Source organism: Carassius carassius, chromosome 17 (assembly GCF_963082965.1).
Source record: "Carassius carassius chromosome 17, fCarCar2.1, whole genome shotgun sequence".
In the NCBI taxonomy this organism is placed as follows: Eukaryota; Metazoa; Chordata; class Actinopteri; order Cypriniformes; family Cyprinidae; genus Carassius; species Carassius carassius.
The window spans coordinates 33926242-33941241 of NC_081771.1; the positions used below are offsets into that span (position 1 = coordinate 33926242).

General features: G+C 42.6%; 1 protein-coding gene and 1 long non-coding RNA gene across 2 annotated transcripts in view; both read left to right on the top strand.

Moving 5' to 3' along the window:
• LOC132160439 (RNA binding protein fox-1 homolog 2-like) overlaps positions 1–15000 on the top strand; it is a 42699-nt gene that overhangs the window by 21435 nt on the left and 6264 nt on the right. Inside the window, exons 5-9 of the mRNA XM_059570121.1 lie at positions 5–37; positions 11969–12056; positions 12143–12199; positions 13517–13667; positions 14359–14401. Coding sequence (XP_059426104.1) covers positions 5–37; positions 11969–12056; positions 12143–12199; positions 13517–13667; positions 14359–14401 — 372 coding nt within the window. The remainder of the gene's footprint in view (positions 1–4; positions 38–11968; positions 12057–12142; positions 12200–13516; positions 13668–14358; positions 14402–15000) is intronic.
• Positions 4267–7714, top strand: LOC132090992 (uncharacterized). The gene is made up of 3 exons (XR_009422112.1): positions 4267–4526; positions 6901–6948; positions 7045–7714. It is a non-coding gene; the product is annotated as an uncharacterized LOC132090992 (long non-coding RNA).

The window sequence follows — 15000 nt, forward strand, 5'->3', positions numbered from 1 at the left end:
CCTCCACGGGACCATCGTGGAGGGACGGAAGATCGAGGTGAGTCTCTTTCTCCTCCTGATGTGTCCGTTTAACACCTTTACTGACCGAATGTGTGCTGAACGGCTTCTGTGTGTGCTGCATTATGGGAAGTGTGTGTGTGTGTGTGTGTGTGTTTGTCTGTGTGAGCTTAGCAATGCATGGTGCATCTCTACTGCAGTCCACTTTAGAATCTGTAGTTGTTCTGTTTCTCGGCTGTTTTTTTGGATTGGAGTGTTGGTTATTAACAGCATGTGGTTATTTCCCTTTAAGTTGATGATCTGTTTTGTACGGAGCATGCTCACAGTTAGCCAATCACATGCGTGCATTTGATGCTGTCTCCGTTTCTCCTGATTTCAATGGCTTTTTTTTGTTCGTGAAACATTTGCTTGGATTCTTCCGATACACGAGGACTGATGATTCAGAATGCTTTCACAACTTTGGTGTTGTATCTTTATTACGGATTAGATTAGAAAACGACTCACTTTCAGATGCTTGTGTATTTGTTGTTTTAAGTGCATTTGTAGATTGTTCTGTGAATCTGGGAGACGAGGAGAAGCTTGTTGCTTGCTGTGTGTGTGTGTGTGTGTGTGTGTGTGTGTTCCCCTCGTGAGGCCCAGTGTATTGCAGTTCTGGGTTCTGGGTGTTTTTATAGTTCTTAAACTCCTGCATGACCTTGTGTTTGTCTCTCATAGACGGGGGGAAATAATTCCTTTTCATTTTTTTATCTTTTTTTTTTGTCACTTCAGGCTGTAATACCAAATGAAGTCATTTTTATTTCTTAATTAATTGGGATGTTTGGTTTAGGACCAAGTGTGTGGATCAGGGGTGTCAAACTCATTTTAGGTTAAAGGTTAAATTGCATGAAACACTGAGTCATGTTTTTAATGACCGTTGTCCAGTAATGTGTAACTGACCACTGGTGTGTTAGTAAAGCTGCACTCCATCTGTCTCTACCTGTGTGATTAGGAAAGAATACAGTAATTCACATCCATCTTTCACAGGTTTATTATGGAGATAATATAGAGTCTTCTGGCCATCACTATAAGAGCCTCTTCCGTGCCTGATCGTAGTGTGCATCATCCCTCAATAAATCAGGGCTGCAGTGAAATAAAAGGCATTTATTATTCCGTTCTGACTCCTTTTTAATTTAAGCAGACACCATTTTTAAATATTTTTTGTTAATTGTATGACACTTATGTTCTTTCCATGAAGATAGGATTAAAAGAATAATAAAAGGATACATTTTCTTTAGATGGCGTAATTGCTAATTAGAAAATATAAATTATTTAAAAAAAAAATTAAAAAAAAGTATGGAGGTATTTTTCATCCAGATTAAATTTCAAACATGCACATTATACAGGTGCTGGTCATATAATTAGAATATCATCAAAAAGTTGATTTATTTCACTAATTCCATTCAAAAAATGAAATTTGTATATCATATTCATTCATTACACACAGACTGATTTATTTCAAGTGTTTATTTCTTTTAATGTTGATGATTATAACTGACAACTAAGGAAAATCCCAAATTCAGTATCTCAGAAAATTAGAATATTGTGAAAATGTTCAATACTGAAGACACCTGGTGCCACCCTCTAATAAGCTAATTAACTAATTAACTCAAAACACCTGCGAAGCCTTTAAATGGTCTCTCAGTCTAGTTCTGTAGGCTACACAATCATGGGGAAGACTGCTGACTTCACAGTTGTCCAAAAGACGACCATTGACACCTTGCACAAGGAGGACAAGACAAAAGGTCATTGCGAAAGAGGCTGGCTGTTCACAGAGCTCTGTTCAAGCACATTAATAGAGAGACGAAGAGAAGGAAAAGATTTGGTAGAAAAAGTGAACAAGCAATAGAGATAACCGCACCCTGGAGAGGATTGTGAAACAAAACCCATTCAAAAATGTGGGGGAGATTCACAAAGAGTGGACTGCAGCTGGAGTCAGTGCTTCAAGAACCACTACACACAGACGTATGCAAGACATGGGTTTCAGCTGTCGCACTCCTTGTGTCAAGCCACTCTTGAACAACAGACAGCGTCAGAAGCGTCTCGCTTCAAAAAGGACTGGACTGCTGCTGAATGGTCCACAGTTATGTTCTCTGATGAAAGTAAATTCCCAGAGTCTGGAGGAAGAGAGGAGAGGCACACAATCCACGTTGCTTGAGGTCCAGTGTAAAGTTTCCACAGTCAGTGATGGTTTTGGGGTGCCATGTCATCTGCTGGTGTTGGACCACTGTGTTTTCTGAGGTCAAAGGTCAACACAGCCTTATACCAGGAAGTTTTAGAGCACTTCATGCTTCCTGCTGCTGACCAACTTTATGGAGATGCATATTTCATTTTCCAACAGGACTTGGCACCTGCACACAGTGCCAAAGCTAGCACTACCTGGTTTAAGGACCATGGTATCCCTGTTCTTAATTGGCCAGCAAACTCGCCTGACCGTAACCCCATACACAATCTATGGGGTATTGTGAAGAGGAAGATATGATATGCCAGACCCAAGAATGCAGAAGAGCTGAAGGCCACTATCAGAGTAACCTGGGCTCTCATAACACCTGAGCAGTAACACAGACTGATCGACTCCATGCCACGCCGCATTGCTGCAGTCATTCAGACAAAAGGAGCCACAACTAAGTACTGAGTGCTGTACATGCTCATACTTTTCATGTTCATACTTTTCAGTTGGCCAAGATTTCTAAAAATCCTTTCTTTGTATTGGTCTTAAGGATTATTCAAATTTTCTGAGAGACTGAATTTGGGATTTTACTTCAGTTGTCAGTTATAATCATCAAAATTAAAAGAAATAAACATTTGAAATATATCAGTCTGTGTGTAATAAATGAATATAATATACAAGTTTCACTCTTTGAATGGAATTGGTGAAATAAACTTTGATGATATTCTAATTATATGACCAGCACCTGTATCTGCATGCAGTTACTAGCGCGACTTGACACACGCAAGCGTCCATATGTTCTGCTTAGTGTATCTGCTGGAGTTTGGCAGCCCTGGTGTAGATGCATGATGTCTGCCCCGTGGCTCTACAGCGCCCCCCGGGGTCTGTGGCTGTTAGTGCATGGAGCGCAGCATGAGTCTGGTCACTTCAGAACATCAGATTCATCAGACGCCAGGAGACGGGTTTAATCTGGGCAGCAGCAGCACTTTATAACCCAATCAGATTCATTTGTTTGCTGTTTGGATGCCATCGTTTTCACTGTCAGATTCTTTTGATTTGAATCATTTTAACAGAAGTTGAATTATCTGCCATGATATTATGATGTTGTATGTAATGACACCCTAATGTTTGTTTGTTTGTTTGTTTTCTGGAGAGCAGATCTGTGGAGAGAGCGATGCACAGTCATCAAGCTCTTCACTCATGTCTCTCTCTCTCTCTCTCTCTCTCTCTCTCTCTCTCTCTCTCTCTCTGGCCAGTCTGTCTGTCCAGCTCTGCACTCACTGTGTTTCCTGTCTGTTGCATCACTTCCTGTCCCTGTGTCTGTTTGAGATGCCTCTGATGTCACTGTCTAGGCCCCTCCCCTGAGTGATGTCATCAGCTCAGCATGTTAGCCTCACTAACTGCTCTCTTAGACGTACTTCCATGTCAACCTTGGCCCGTAGCTTTGACTCGGTCACGTTTTCACACTCATGAATTGTGTGTGTGTGTGTTTGAGCTCCTCTAATCATCCGTCCCTTTCTCCTCCTCTGTGACACAGATGAATGCGCTCCTACAGACAGACTTGATCAGCTGAAGATGTGTCCTGTTCTTGTTCTTGTGTGAATGTTCCTCTCCTCTCCTCTTCTCTCTGGTTGTTCACTCATTCTTGGCATAGTTTTGTTGCTTTCTCTTTGGTTTGTTTTTCTCTTCTTGTTCATTTTCTCCTTTTCCTTTCTGTTCCCTTGACGATTTCTGTGTGTTGTTGTTGTTGTCAGTCTCCACGGTAACTGCTCGCGTGTGGTCACGCCGTTTCCTGGCTCATGGTAAGTTTGTGTATGTACGGCTTCATCCCTGATCAATCCACCAGCTCAACCCCTGAGATCTAGACTCAGCCCTCCCCAGCTTTACAAACTCTGCTCTTTGGCTCTTTTGCACTGATTAGCTTGTTATTTTCGGAGGAGCAGAGATGCGTTAGAGGCCTCGCGGAGACGACGGCAGCCCTCGTCCTCGTTGTGAAGTTTGGCCGAACGCATCCTCCGTCTGTTGGCGGCTAGCGCAGTCGCATCTCCTCCCTGAGGTCTGTCCTGATACACTGTTCATCAGAGGCATGGGGAAAGAGCTTTATCAAATCATCATCATGTTAATGTAGTCGCTAAGGACCACAGATACTGACAGAAATTACATTCCCTCCCCAGCGCTCGCCATCGCTCTCATGATCATTAACACATGCTGATGAGACTCACACTAAACCCTCATCCCTCTCTCCATCCCTCCGTGTCTCTCTGCTGTGGTTCTCTCGTTAGGGCTGGGCGTTATGACCAGAGGCTTGTGTCACGCTATAACCGTACGTATGGTTTATTACACAGGTTATTTTGTCCTGGAAATTCAATGAGGTGTATATTTGTAATAAGCATGTGCCTTTTTTAATGAAGCAGTGAATTTTTCTCTCTTTTCATTTGGAAATTCATGGACGCAAAGCAAAAGATCAAATCTTTTAACAGATAAATGAAGCAGAATCCATTTGCACCAGCTGTGCATGACTTGCAATGTTTCCTAGCTGCAACGTAAAGTTACAACGTGCACACTGCAAAATATTTTTTGCATGAAACATAACCACTAAATGTTTACAGTAGCATCTGACAAGTAATTAATGGATTGAATTGCATCAATAATCTTATATTTCACCTACAAATTTTAGATGTATATAAGGATGATGACATACACATCTAGATTTTAAGAGAGAAAACATTATGGGGAGGAAAAATATTACTTTTTCAGTGGCTCTTCAACATGAACCCAATCTAAACCATTCCATGTTCATGTCAAATAGAATGCATTTTATTTATTTATATTTGAAAAGTGCTTTTCAAAATGCAAGTTGTTTCAAAGCTACAGAAAATCGTGATGTAGATGTCTTAATATCTTGATGCCAGTCGCATCAGATAAGAGTTGGTCGATGATGTACAGTTGCTGGTCATATAATAAGAATATCATCAAAAAGTTGATTTCACTAATTCCATTCAAAAAGTGGAAACTTGTATATTATATTCATTCTTTACACACAGACTGATATATTTCAAATGTTTATTTCTTTTAATTTTGATGATTATAACTGACAACTGAAGGAAAATCCCAAATTCAGTATCTCAGAAAATTTGAATATATCTTAAGACCAATACAAAGAAAGTATTTTATGAAAATGTTCAATATTGAAGACACCTGGTGCCACCCTCTAATAAGCTAATTAACTAATTAACTCAAAACACCTGCGAAGCCTTTAAATGGTCTCTCAGTCTAGTTCTGTAGGATACACAATCATGGGGAAGACTGCTGACTTCACAGTTGTCCAAAAGATGACCATTAACACCTTGCACAAGGAGGGCAAGACAAAAGGTGATTGCAAAAAAGGCTGGCTGTTCACAGAGCTCTGTTCAAACACATTAATAGAGAGATGAAGAGAAGGAAAAGATGTGGTAGAAAAAAGTGTACAAGCAATAGGGATAAATGCACCCTGGAGAGGATTGTGAAACAAAACCCATTCAAAAATGTGGGGGAGATTCACAAAGAGTGGACTGCAGCTGGAGTCAGTGCTTCAAGAACCACTTCACACAGACGTATGCAAGACATGGGTTTCAGCTGTCGCACTCCTTGTGTCAAGACACTCTTGAACAACAGACAGCGTCAGAAGCGTCTCGCTTCAGAAAGGACTGGACTGCTGCTGAATGGTCCACAGTTATGTTCTCTGATGATGTTAATTTTGCATTTCCTTTGGATATCAGGGTCCCAGAGTCTGGAGGAAGAGAGGAGAGGCACACAATCCTCGTTGCTTGAGGTCCAGTGTAAAGTTTCCACAGTCAGTGATGGTTTGGGGTGCCATGTCATCTGCTGGTGTTGGACCACTGTGTTTTCTGAGGTCAAAGGTCAACACAGCTGTATACCAGGAAGTTTTAGAGCACTTCATGCTTCCTGTACCAGGTTTAAGGACCATGGTATCCCTGTTCTTAATTGGCCAGCAAACTCGCCTGACCGTAACCCCATACACAATCTATGGGGTATTGTGAAGAGGAAGATGTGATATGCCAGACCCAAGAATGCAGAAGAGCTGAAGGCCACTATCAGAGTAACCTGGGCTCTCATAATACCTGAGCAGTAACACAGACTGATCGACTCCATGCCACGCCGCATTGCTGCAGTCATTCAGACAAAAGGAGCCACAACTAAGTATTGAGTGCTGTACATGCTCATACTTTACATGCTCATACTTTTCATGTTCATACTTTTCAGTTGGCCAAGATTTCTAAAAATCCTTTCTTTGTATTGGTCTTAAGTATTATTCAAATTTTCTGAGAGACTGAATTTGGGATTTTCCTTCAGTTGTCAGTTATAATCATCAAAATTAAAATAAATTAACATTTGAAATATATAAGTGTGTGTAATGAATGAATATAATATACAAGTTTCCCTTTTTGAATGGAATTAGTGAAATAAAATTTTTGATATTCTAATTATATGACCAGCACCTGTATATAATGATAATGTGTTGACAGATACATTGAAGCAGTTGAGGTTTTGCCGGTTGAGGTTTGCCGTGTAGTATGTGTCACTGTACTCCGTAAATGTTTTTGCATCAGTATTTTATTGATCATTGATTTCCAATGCAGTTTCTGAATGACATTTACATATTAAATAGCTATTGTTATTTAATTATTACTTTTCAGGATAAACTGATTCACAGCACATTTCAACGCAACTTCTCACATCTGAAGGTTGCTGTTGTATTATTGCCTTAGGAACTAAATTAAGCACATAGTTACTAACTTTCTAGTAGTTACTTAACCTCTGCTGTGGACTTTACTTTCCAGTTTTAGTAAGGACTTGAGAACAGCTGGTGAAACCCAACTCTGAATCATCTGAAGCACCAGCAGAGATCTGCACCTCAGCGTCGGATCTCACTGATGCTCATCAGTCTGAACAGGATCAAGATCTGCTGGAAGATCTTCCCAGAAGAGTGAAGCTGTTCTAGCAGAATGAAAGATTGAACATGAGTGAGGTCAGACGCTGACCGACGCTGGTCCAGTTCTCTAGATTAGACCATCGCTGGGTGCTTGCCTTAAGTCATCATAGAAATCCTTCAGCAGGAGCTCATCTAGTTTTAGGTGGGTTCTTGTGCTTTCAGACAGATGAGGTTCTCTTTCAAGGGAACTTCAAACTGTGTCCTCTAGGGGTCGCTATGGGGAACTCTTCGTCATGACCCATGTCTGAAGCATACATTGAAAAAACATCGAGTTGGCCGGTGACAGCCTCTGATGTCACTACCGGCGCGACTATAAACAGGCACCGGGAGAACACGTCATTCTCTTCTTCGTCTTCACTGACTGTTCTGTTTGAAGCATGCATCTGAAAGAACTTGTAAGCGCTATCTTTCTCTGTCTATCATGGCGACGACTAGCAAGAGTTTAGACAATGTGTGCATCCGTGTCGCCGTTATTTGGCACCTGATGATACACACAATCTTTATGTAATTTGTTTGGGTGAAGAGCACGCACGCAATGTTTTTGAGGAGGCATTGTGAGCGTTTTTTCAATGAAAAAGTGTCTCTCTTTCCTAGGAAAAAAAGGAAAAAAGACAGCCAGCCATCTGCTTCCCGTGGTTCAGGACCCGTCGCTGCTGTGACGGAGGAAAATGAGCTCGTGAAAATTACAGGTGAATCTGTCTGAGTGGTTTAGAGAGGGAATTTCCCTTTCATGCTTGGCGGCGGCGGACGAGAGAGAGCCTCAGGAAGATGATGTTATATATCTAACCCTTTCTGATACTGAGGTTAGTGCTCTGCTGGGTTTTTACCCAGGAAAAGCAGGAGATATTTGAGGATGGTGAAGAAGCTGAGGCTGAGTCTTCTCAATCCTCCTGCCCTGCGTATGTAGAGCTGTTGGAGGTTATGGATCGTGACACAACAAAGTCATAATTGCCATGAAAGTGCGCTAATAAGGTGACGCCATGAGGCTGCCTCGACGAGCGTTATCTTTCTGTCCATAGCCCTCCAGCTCAGCTGAACCTTCCATTTCTGCCTGATCTCCATACAGAAATCAAAAAGAAATAAAAGAGGCCATTTTCTTCTCGCATCCGTCGGTTTCGGCATAAGAGTTGTGCCGACATCGAGGCGATGCGCAAAAACGGCTATGAGAGGATGGCCCCTGTAGAAAGAGCTGTCTTTCTGCAGGGGAGACATCCTCTCTTAAGCTCCCTCTTTGCCATCTAAGCCCCTTCAGAAATGCATCTGGCTTAAATGGCAAGGCACACACAGCAGCAGGTCAGGCTGTGGCTTTATTACACACGATGGTGGTACTTCAAGCATATCAGACTGATCTATTAAGAGACCTGAATAAAAGCGAAGGCCTTTTTCCTGATCAGGTAGCTGAGCTGTGCCGCACCACAGATCTCTCCATGCTACCAAGCATGCCGCCTCTGCCATGGGCAGGACTCTGGCGGCCATGGTGGTAGCGGAGAGACATCTGTGGATGAACCTGGCAGACATTGGGAAGAAAGGAAAGGTTTTCTTCCTTATGCTTAGGTTTTGCCTTTTGAACTTTTCGGTATTTCCATTGAGTCAGTGATAGAGAAGTTCAGGGAGATAAAGGCGCATGCCACTGCTTTCAGACGAACGTCTAGGTCTGAGCCCAAACAACATAGAGGTCCTGGTCCGTCTCGATCCGAGGATCAAAGACGGGCACAGAAGGCTAGTGTCGTGACTCGCGCTCCTCCCCCACCTGCGGGTAAGGGTAAGAGGAATCGTGGGTCGCGATGAGGTAAGCAGAACCTAAGGAATGTGATCCAGATGAGGCAGCATTCTCATCCGAATTAGAGCGATACCTAGGTATCTACTCGTTCCCTTTAGGGATTTTTAACTTCTTTTATCCTCCCCTTCCTAATTCCCCTGTAACCACCAGCTCTCCACCTGATCGAGGTTAGGTGGAAACCTCTTGCATAACAGTCTCCTATGCTGGACCTATAATGTTTTTGGCTGGTTCTATGTTCATAGCAACCACCAGACTGATGGTCCGGACTAAAAGGTGGCGCCCCTTGAGCAGGGCTCCAGCGTAGGAGGATGGGTGAGTATGTAACCCTTTCTGTATATAGTTATGTGTATTAAATTGCTGGTGGTTATGTCTCTACTAATAAACTCTGTGAGTTTTCTTTGCAGTGCTCAGTTACAGTGTTTAGTAAACACTCGTCAGCACCAGCCATCCGGCTTCATGTTCTGGTATTAGGTGGCTGAGATCACAGGTTTCTGCGGGAGCCTCCTGGATCATCAGGCCTGGCACAGCACTGCAGGGAATTTCATGAATGTCCTGCCAGGTCACCCTGAGGGGTCTCCTGGCCGCTTAGTTGTGCTGTCGTGTCCAGCGGGAAGTGGAGGTGGCAGTTACAGAAGTCTTCTTGTATATGCTGCCTCAGTTGATGCTCCCCTCGTCCGAGGTTTGTAAAATTTGAGCTTGCCTCTTCCGTGCAGTTCAGCACCTCTGCGATGCTTAGGAACCTTTAGGTACACACGCTAAGCTTTGTGTTCTTTCTGAAAACCACATGGAGTCAGTGTATACATGAACACTTTGTGCACTTTCTAAAATCCACGTAAATGGTAAGTGTGCACACAAGACTCTTTCTTGAGATGATTAGACCATGGTTCCTTGGGCTTCATTCAGCCAGTGTGTATTTGTTTATACACCTCAAGCATCGCTTACCTCAACATGAGGGGCTATTTGGGCGATTCTCGTGGTAGTTTAGCAGGGCTTCCCTTTTCCAGGAAGGGTCGCCTATGAGTGCGCTACTCTGAATTCTGAGTTCTCCTCTCTGAGTTCTGTTTTTTCCCCAGAGCACTCCAGCGTTATTTCCACAGATCAAGATGATGACTCTCAAACATACTGTTTTGAGATGCACCATTCCATCTATGAGCTGCTCTATCAGAGTGCCACGAGAGCCCCTCCTTAGAACAGTATTTGAAAATCCATGCTATGATAAGTGTGCACGTGAAGTCTTTGCTTTTCTGAAATCGACACTGTGGTAAGTTCGCACGCTAGTATTCTGCGTTCTTTCTAAAATCCTACATGGTGAGGGCTTTGTGCAGTTGCTTTGTGCCCATTCTTGAGTTGGTAAAAGCCCTGTTCCCCATAGCACCCCCTAGAGGATGCAGTTCGAAGTTCCCTTGAAAGGGAACGTCTCGGGTTACGAATGTAACCATGGTTCTCTGAGTAGGGAACAAGACACTGCATCCTCTTGCTCCCTTCCATGCTTCGGACGCAAGCTTCAGACGCAGAGCTTCAGTGATGTCAGAGGCTGTAGCCGGCCAACTAGTTGGTGTTTTTCCAATGTATGCTTCAGACACGGGTCACACGAGATGTTCCCCATAGCACCCCTAGAGGATGCAGTGTCTCATTCCCTACTCAGGAAACCATGGTTACACTCGTAACCTGATATGTTTTCTGTTGGGTTTGTTAAGATTCCACCACAGTCCTCTCTCTAGTGATAAACACACTTCACATGGTCATGGCGCCTGGTCCCAACAGGCATCTTCCATTTAATTTGTGATTGTTTTAATCCATCATCATCATCATCATCATCATCATCATCATGCTTCCACCAGTTCAGGCCCAGATATCTGCTGATTATTGAACAGCCTATGAGCCAAAAACGCCCCTAAATACACACACACACACACACATCGAAATTGTTCCTCAGACGATATTTCTGCCCTTATATTCATGTGAGGATGAGCGACTCTAGCTTGTTTTGGTCTTTGGTTTTGGACTTTCTCTCTCTATGTGTGTGTGTGTGTGTGTGTGTGTGTGACTGTGTTTGCATATTGGTCTTCAGCGTGTGAGAGAAGCGTGTTGATGCCTGCCGGTGTTTTCCGTCTTCATTATTTCATTTATTGTGACATGTAGCATATGCATCTCTCTCTAACTCTCTTTCTCTCTCACCCATAAACTACGTCACTCCTCACAAGGTCTGACAACAACCAATCACAGGCTTCCTTTCATTTGATGCACTTTGGTGTACTTGTTCATGACAAACTGGATGGCTTTTTGAGTTTGATGTTTCTGATTGAGTGGATTGTTCTCTCTCTCTCTCTCTTTTCTCCTGTTTTTGTGGTTTCATTGAATGTCGACTGGCTCTTTTTTTCTTTCCTGCATCCCTCTGTTTCTGAACATCCCCCCCTTCTCTCTTGATATGTGTTTTTTTTCACGAGGGGGCGGGATTAGGCTGCAGAGTATTTGGATTGGTCCATAGGCTGCATCTGATGCTTGCTGATTGGCTGACATGCTCGTTTCTGGTTAATGAACTGTAATTGGCTGAATGTGATTTTGCTAAGAGCTGTGCACAGTGTATTGATTTTGTCATGTGTGATCTGTTTCTCTCTGTTTATCTCTCTCCTCCATGTTAGCAGTTGAATGCCCTGTTTTTCGTTTGCTTTTCCACATTGATTTCTGGGTTTTTGTGTTGAATGTTTGAAAATCAGTGGGAGTTTTTTATGATGCATGAAGCAATATAAGGGAATATCAATGAGTCCACAATTTCTGCTGTAAATCTAGTTCAAAGAACTGATTATCAAATGTTACTAGATGACTGTTTAAATCTTGATTTTGGGATTGGAGTGATTTGTGAACTTCACGTTAATGAGTGACTGAATGATGTTAGCTGCAGGTGTTTGGATCAGAACGGCTCTAGATTGATTCACCAGCGCTCTGTTCTCTGTGTCTCTGATCAGATGCTCGTTCTCTCTCTGATGAACAGGTCAACAACGCTACGGCTCGAGTGATGACCAATAAGAAGATGGTTAGCCCGTATGCTAACGGAGAAGGCCTCAGCACGCTGCCCTACGGTAAAAGCAGCTCACCTCAGTCCTCAGGTATTGTTCAGGTGTTAGTTGTTAACTAATCTGAGACTCTTCTCTCTGTTTGTCTTCAGCGGGGTGGAAGTTGAGTCCAATGATGAGCGCGATGTACGCACCGGAGCTCTACGCAGGTGAGACGCAAACAGATTTTCCACTTTCCAACACTTTAAAGGCCGTTCACACCAAGAACGTCAACTATAAAGATAACTTTACTTGTGTCCGCAGCAGTCAACGGTACGTCTGTTTATTCTTAAGTTTGCACGCTGCAGTTCAGAGTAATGAAAGTGAGTGTGGACGTGTAAACACCGAACGAAGCACGTGAGACGAGAGGAGCAGGGAGAATTCTTGCTTTTGAAGATCAACTCTATTTTTTTCGTCATCATCAGTTTGTTCTTGTTGATTTTCAAGATGTTCATTTTTTTTAGGCTTTTGAGGAAAACTTTTAAAGATTTTTCTCCATATACTATAGTTTTCTCCTTTTTTTGTTCACCATGGGGTTAAAATTACAGGATCCCAGTCGAGGAATAAGGGTCTGATTTAGTGAAACAGTTGGTAATTTTCTTATAATTTCTTGCAAATGCTCATCTTGCACTACCTCTGCCCATGTGTGATGTATGTGGAAGCACCGTCTCAGTGTTTAAGACTAAATAAAACGCCCCCACCAAAAACAAAAAAGGTAAAACACTGATGTTGGATGATTTTAAAGTTGGAAAGTGTATGTATGTATATATATATATATATATATTTATTTTTTTTTTTTTAAGAAATTGACTGATCGTTTCACTAGATTCCTCTCTCACACACTTATTCCTCGACTGGGATCCTGTAGATCCTTTTAAAACTCTATAAACTCTTAATTTGAACTCATTGGGAACAATAGAAGTCCACTATATGGAGAAAAATCCTGATCTGTGTCCTGCAGCACAGAAGCAGTCATCAGTGTCACCGGTATATTTGTAGCAATAGACAACAATACATTAGATGGGTCACAATTATACATTTTTTAAAAATCATTAGGATATTAAGTAAAGATCATGTTAAGATATTTTGTAAATTTCCTACTGTAAATATATCAAAACTAAAGAACTTCGTATGGACAACAAGATGATTTTCTCAATATTTAGATTTTGAAGCACCCTCAGATTCCAGATTTTCAAATCTTTTTGAATCTCGTCCAAATATTGTCCTCCTAACAAGCCATACATCAATGGAAAGATTATTTATTCAAGTAAAAAAAATTAGGACCATTATGGTTTTGTGCTTCAGGATCCCAAATGTTTTCCTCAAAAACCTTAATTTCTTTTCTACCGAAGAGAGAAAGACATGAACATGAAACATCTAAGATGACGTGGGGTCAAGTAAATGATCAGGAAATGTTCATTCTTGAAGTGAACTAATCTTTAACGCGTTCGAGTGTGAATCCTGAATGGCTGTGTGTCTGGCTGTAGTTCCAGGGTTTCCGTATCCCACCACCGCATCCACCGCCGCAGCTGCAGCCGCCAGCTTCAGAGGAGCACATCACCTGCGGGGTCGAGGCCGGCCTGTGTACGGAGCGGTGCGCGCCGCGGTCCCTCAGCCAGCCATACAGGCCTACCCCGGGTAACACATACACACAGAGACACACACACAGAGAGACAGACGCAGACACACAGAGACACACATAATGGTTTTTATACTGTACAAACTGTATATTCTATATATATGTGTCCTGATATGTCACAAAAACATGCCCATACTCTCTCTCTCTCACACACACACACACAGACAGACGGATGCACACTCACTCACACAGACACACACACACACATTCTCTCTCTCTCACTTACACACAGACACACTCTCTCACACACACACACACACACACACACACAGATTTGAGTTCCTCCAGTGTTCTGCATGCTGCATGACCGTGTGCTGCTTCTGCTGTACTGCTCACAAAATGAGACCAGCTGACGTAATCATGCAATCAAATGACAAAAAATGCCATTTTTGCCCGACGTGTGACCCGTTTATTGGGAAATGCCGTGTAAATCTGGCTCAAATGTCTCTCGATGGGTTCAAAGTGGCATTTTTTCCCTGTTTTATGACCAAGTGCACTGCATGTGTGTGAATTAATGTTTTCACTTTCTCTTTTTTTTGTGGTCTTCATCTGTCCTGCCACCTTCTTTTGTTTTTTCCCTTCGATCACCACATGGTGGCGCTCTGACCATTTTATTTTTTTCAATCTTTTGTTTCTTGCTCCTCCATCTTTCTTTTTCTTTTTGCTGTCATTTGTTTTTCTGTCTCTCAGTGTGGTGTACCAGGATGGGTTTTATGGAGCTACAGAACTGTATGTAAGTATGACACTTCCTGTCTCTCGGTTTCACTTCCTCTCTCTTTCCTTCTCTCTTTCCGAGTGCTTTACTGTGTGAACACTGTAGCCACGCAGAGCCGTTTCGTTCTGAAGACATACTTTAAAATCACTGCGCAGACACGAATCCGGTTCATGATGATAGTGTGATGCCAGTAGAATCAGACGAATCCCTTGATTTGATTGGCATCAATAGATACGGACGGCTCTGTGTGTGCGTGTGTCTCAGTGTGTGCGTGTGTGTGTGTGTGTGTGTGTCCAGGTTGACGATAGCTCTCTCTGTTTTCTCTGTAGAATAGTGTTTCAGGACACTCTGGTTAGTAGCAGAATGCCTCAGGTAGGCTCACAGACGGATAGTGTGCATCTCTCCTGATTAATACATGTGTTTGAGATTGATCGTGTGAGATTGCTGTCTCTGTTTCCCTACTAACTCACAGTAATCTGACAGGAGTGAGGGCCGGAAGGGGGAGAAAGAAAGAAATTCTGCACATTTTCTTTTCTAAACGATTCAAAGCGCATGACAAATCTGGCAGCAGAGACTCTTACTAGAGAACACAACCCAAAACAGCGGTGGCAGGGCTG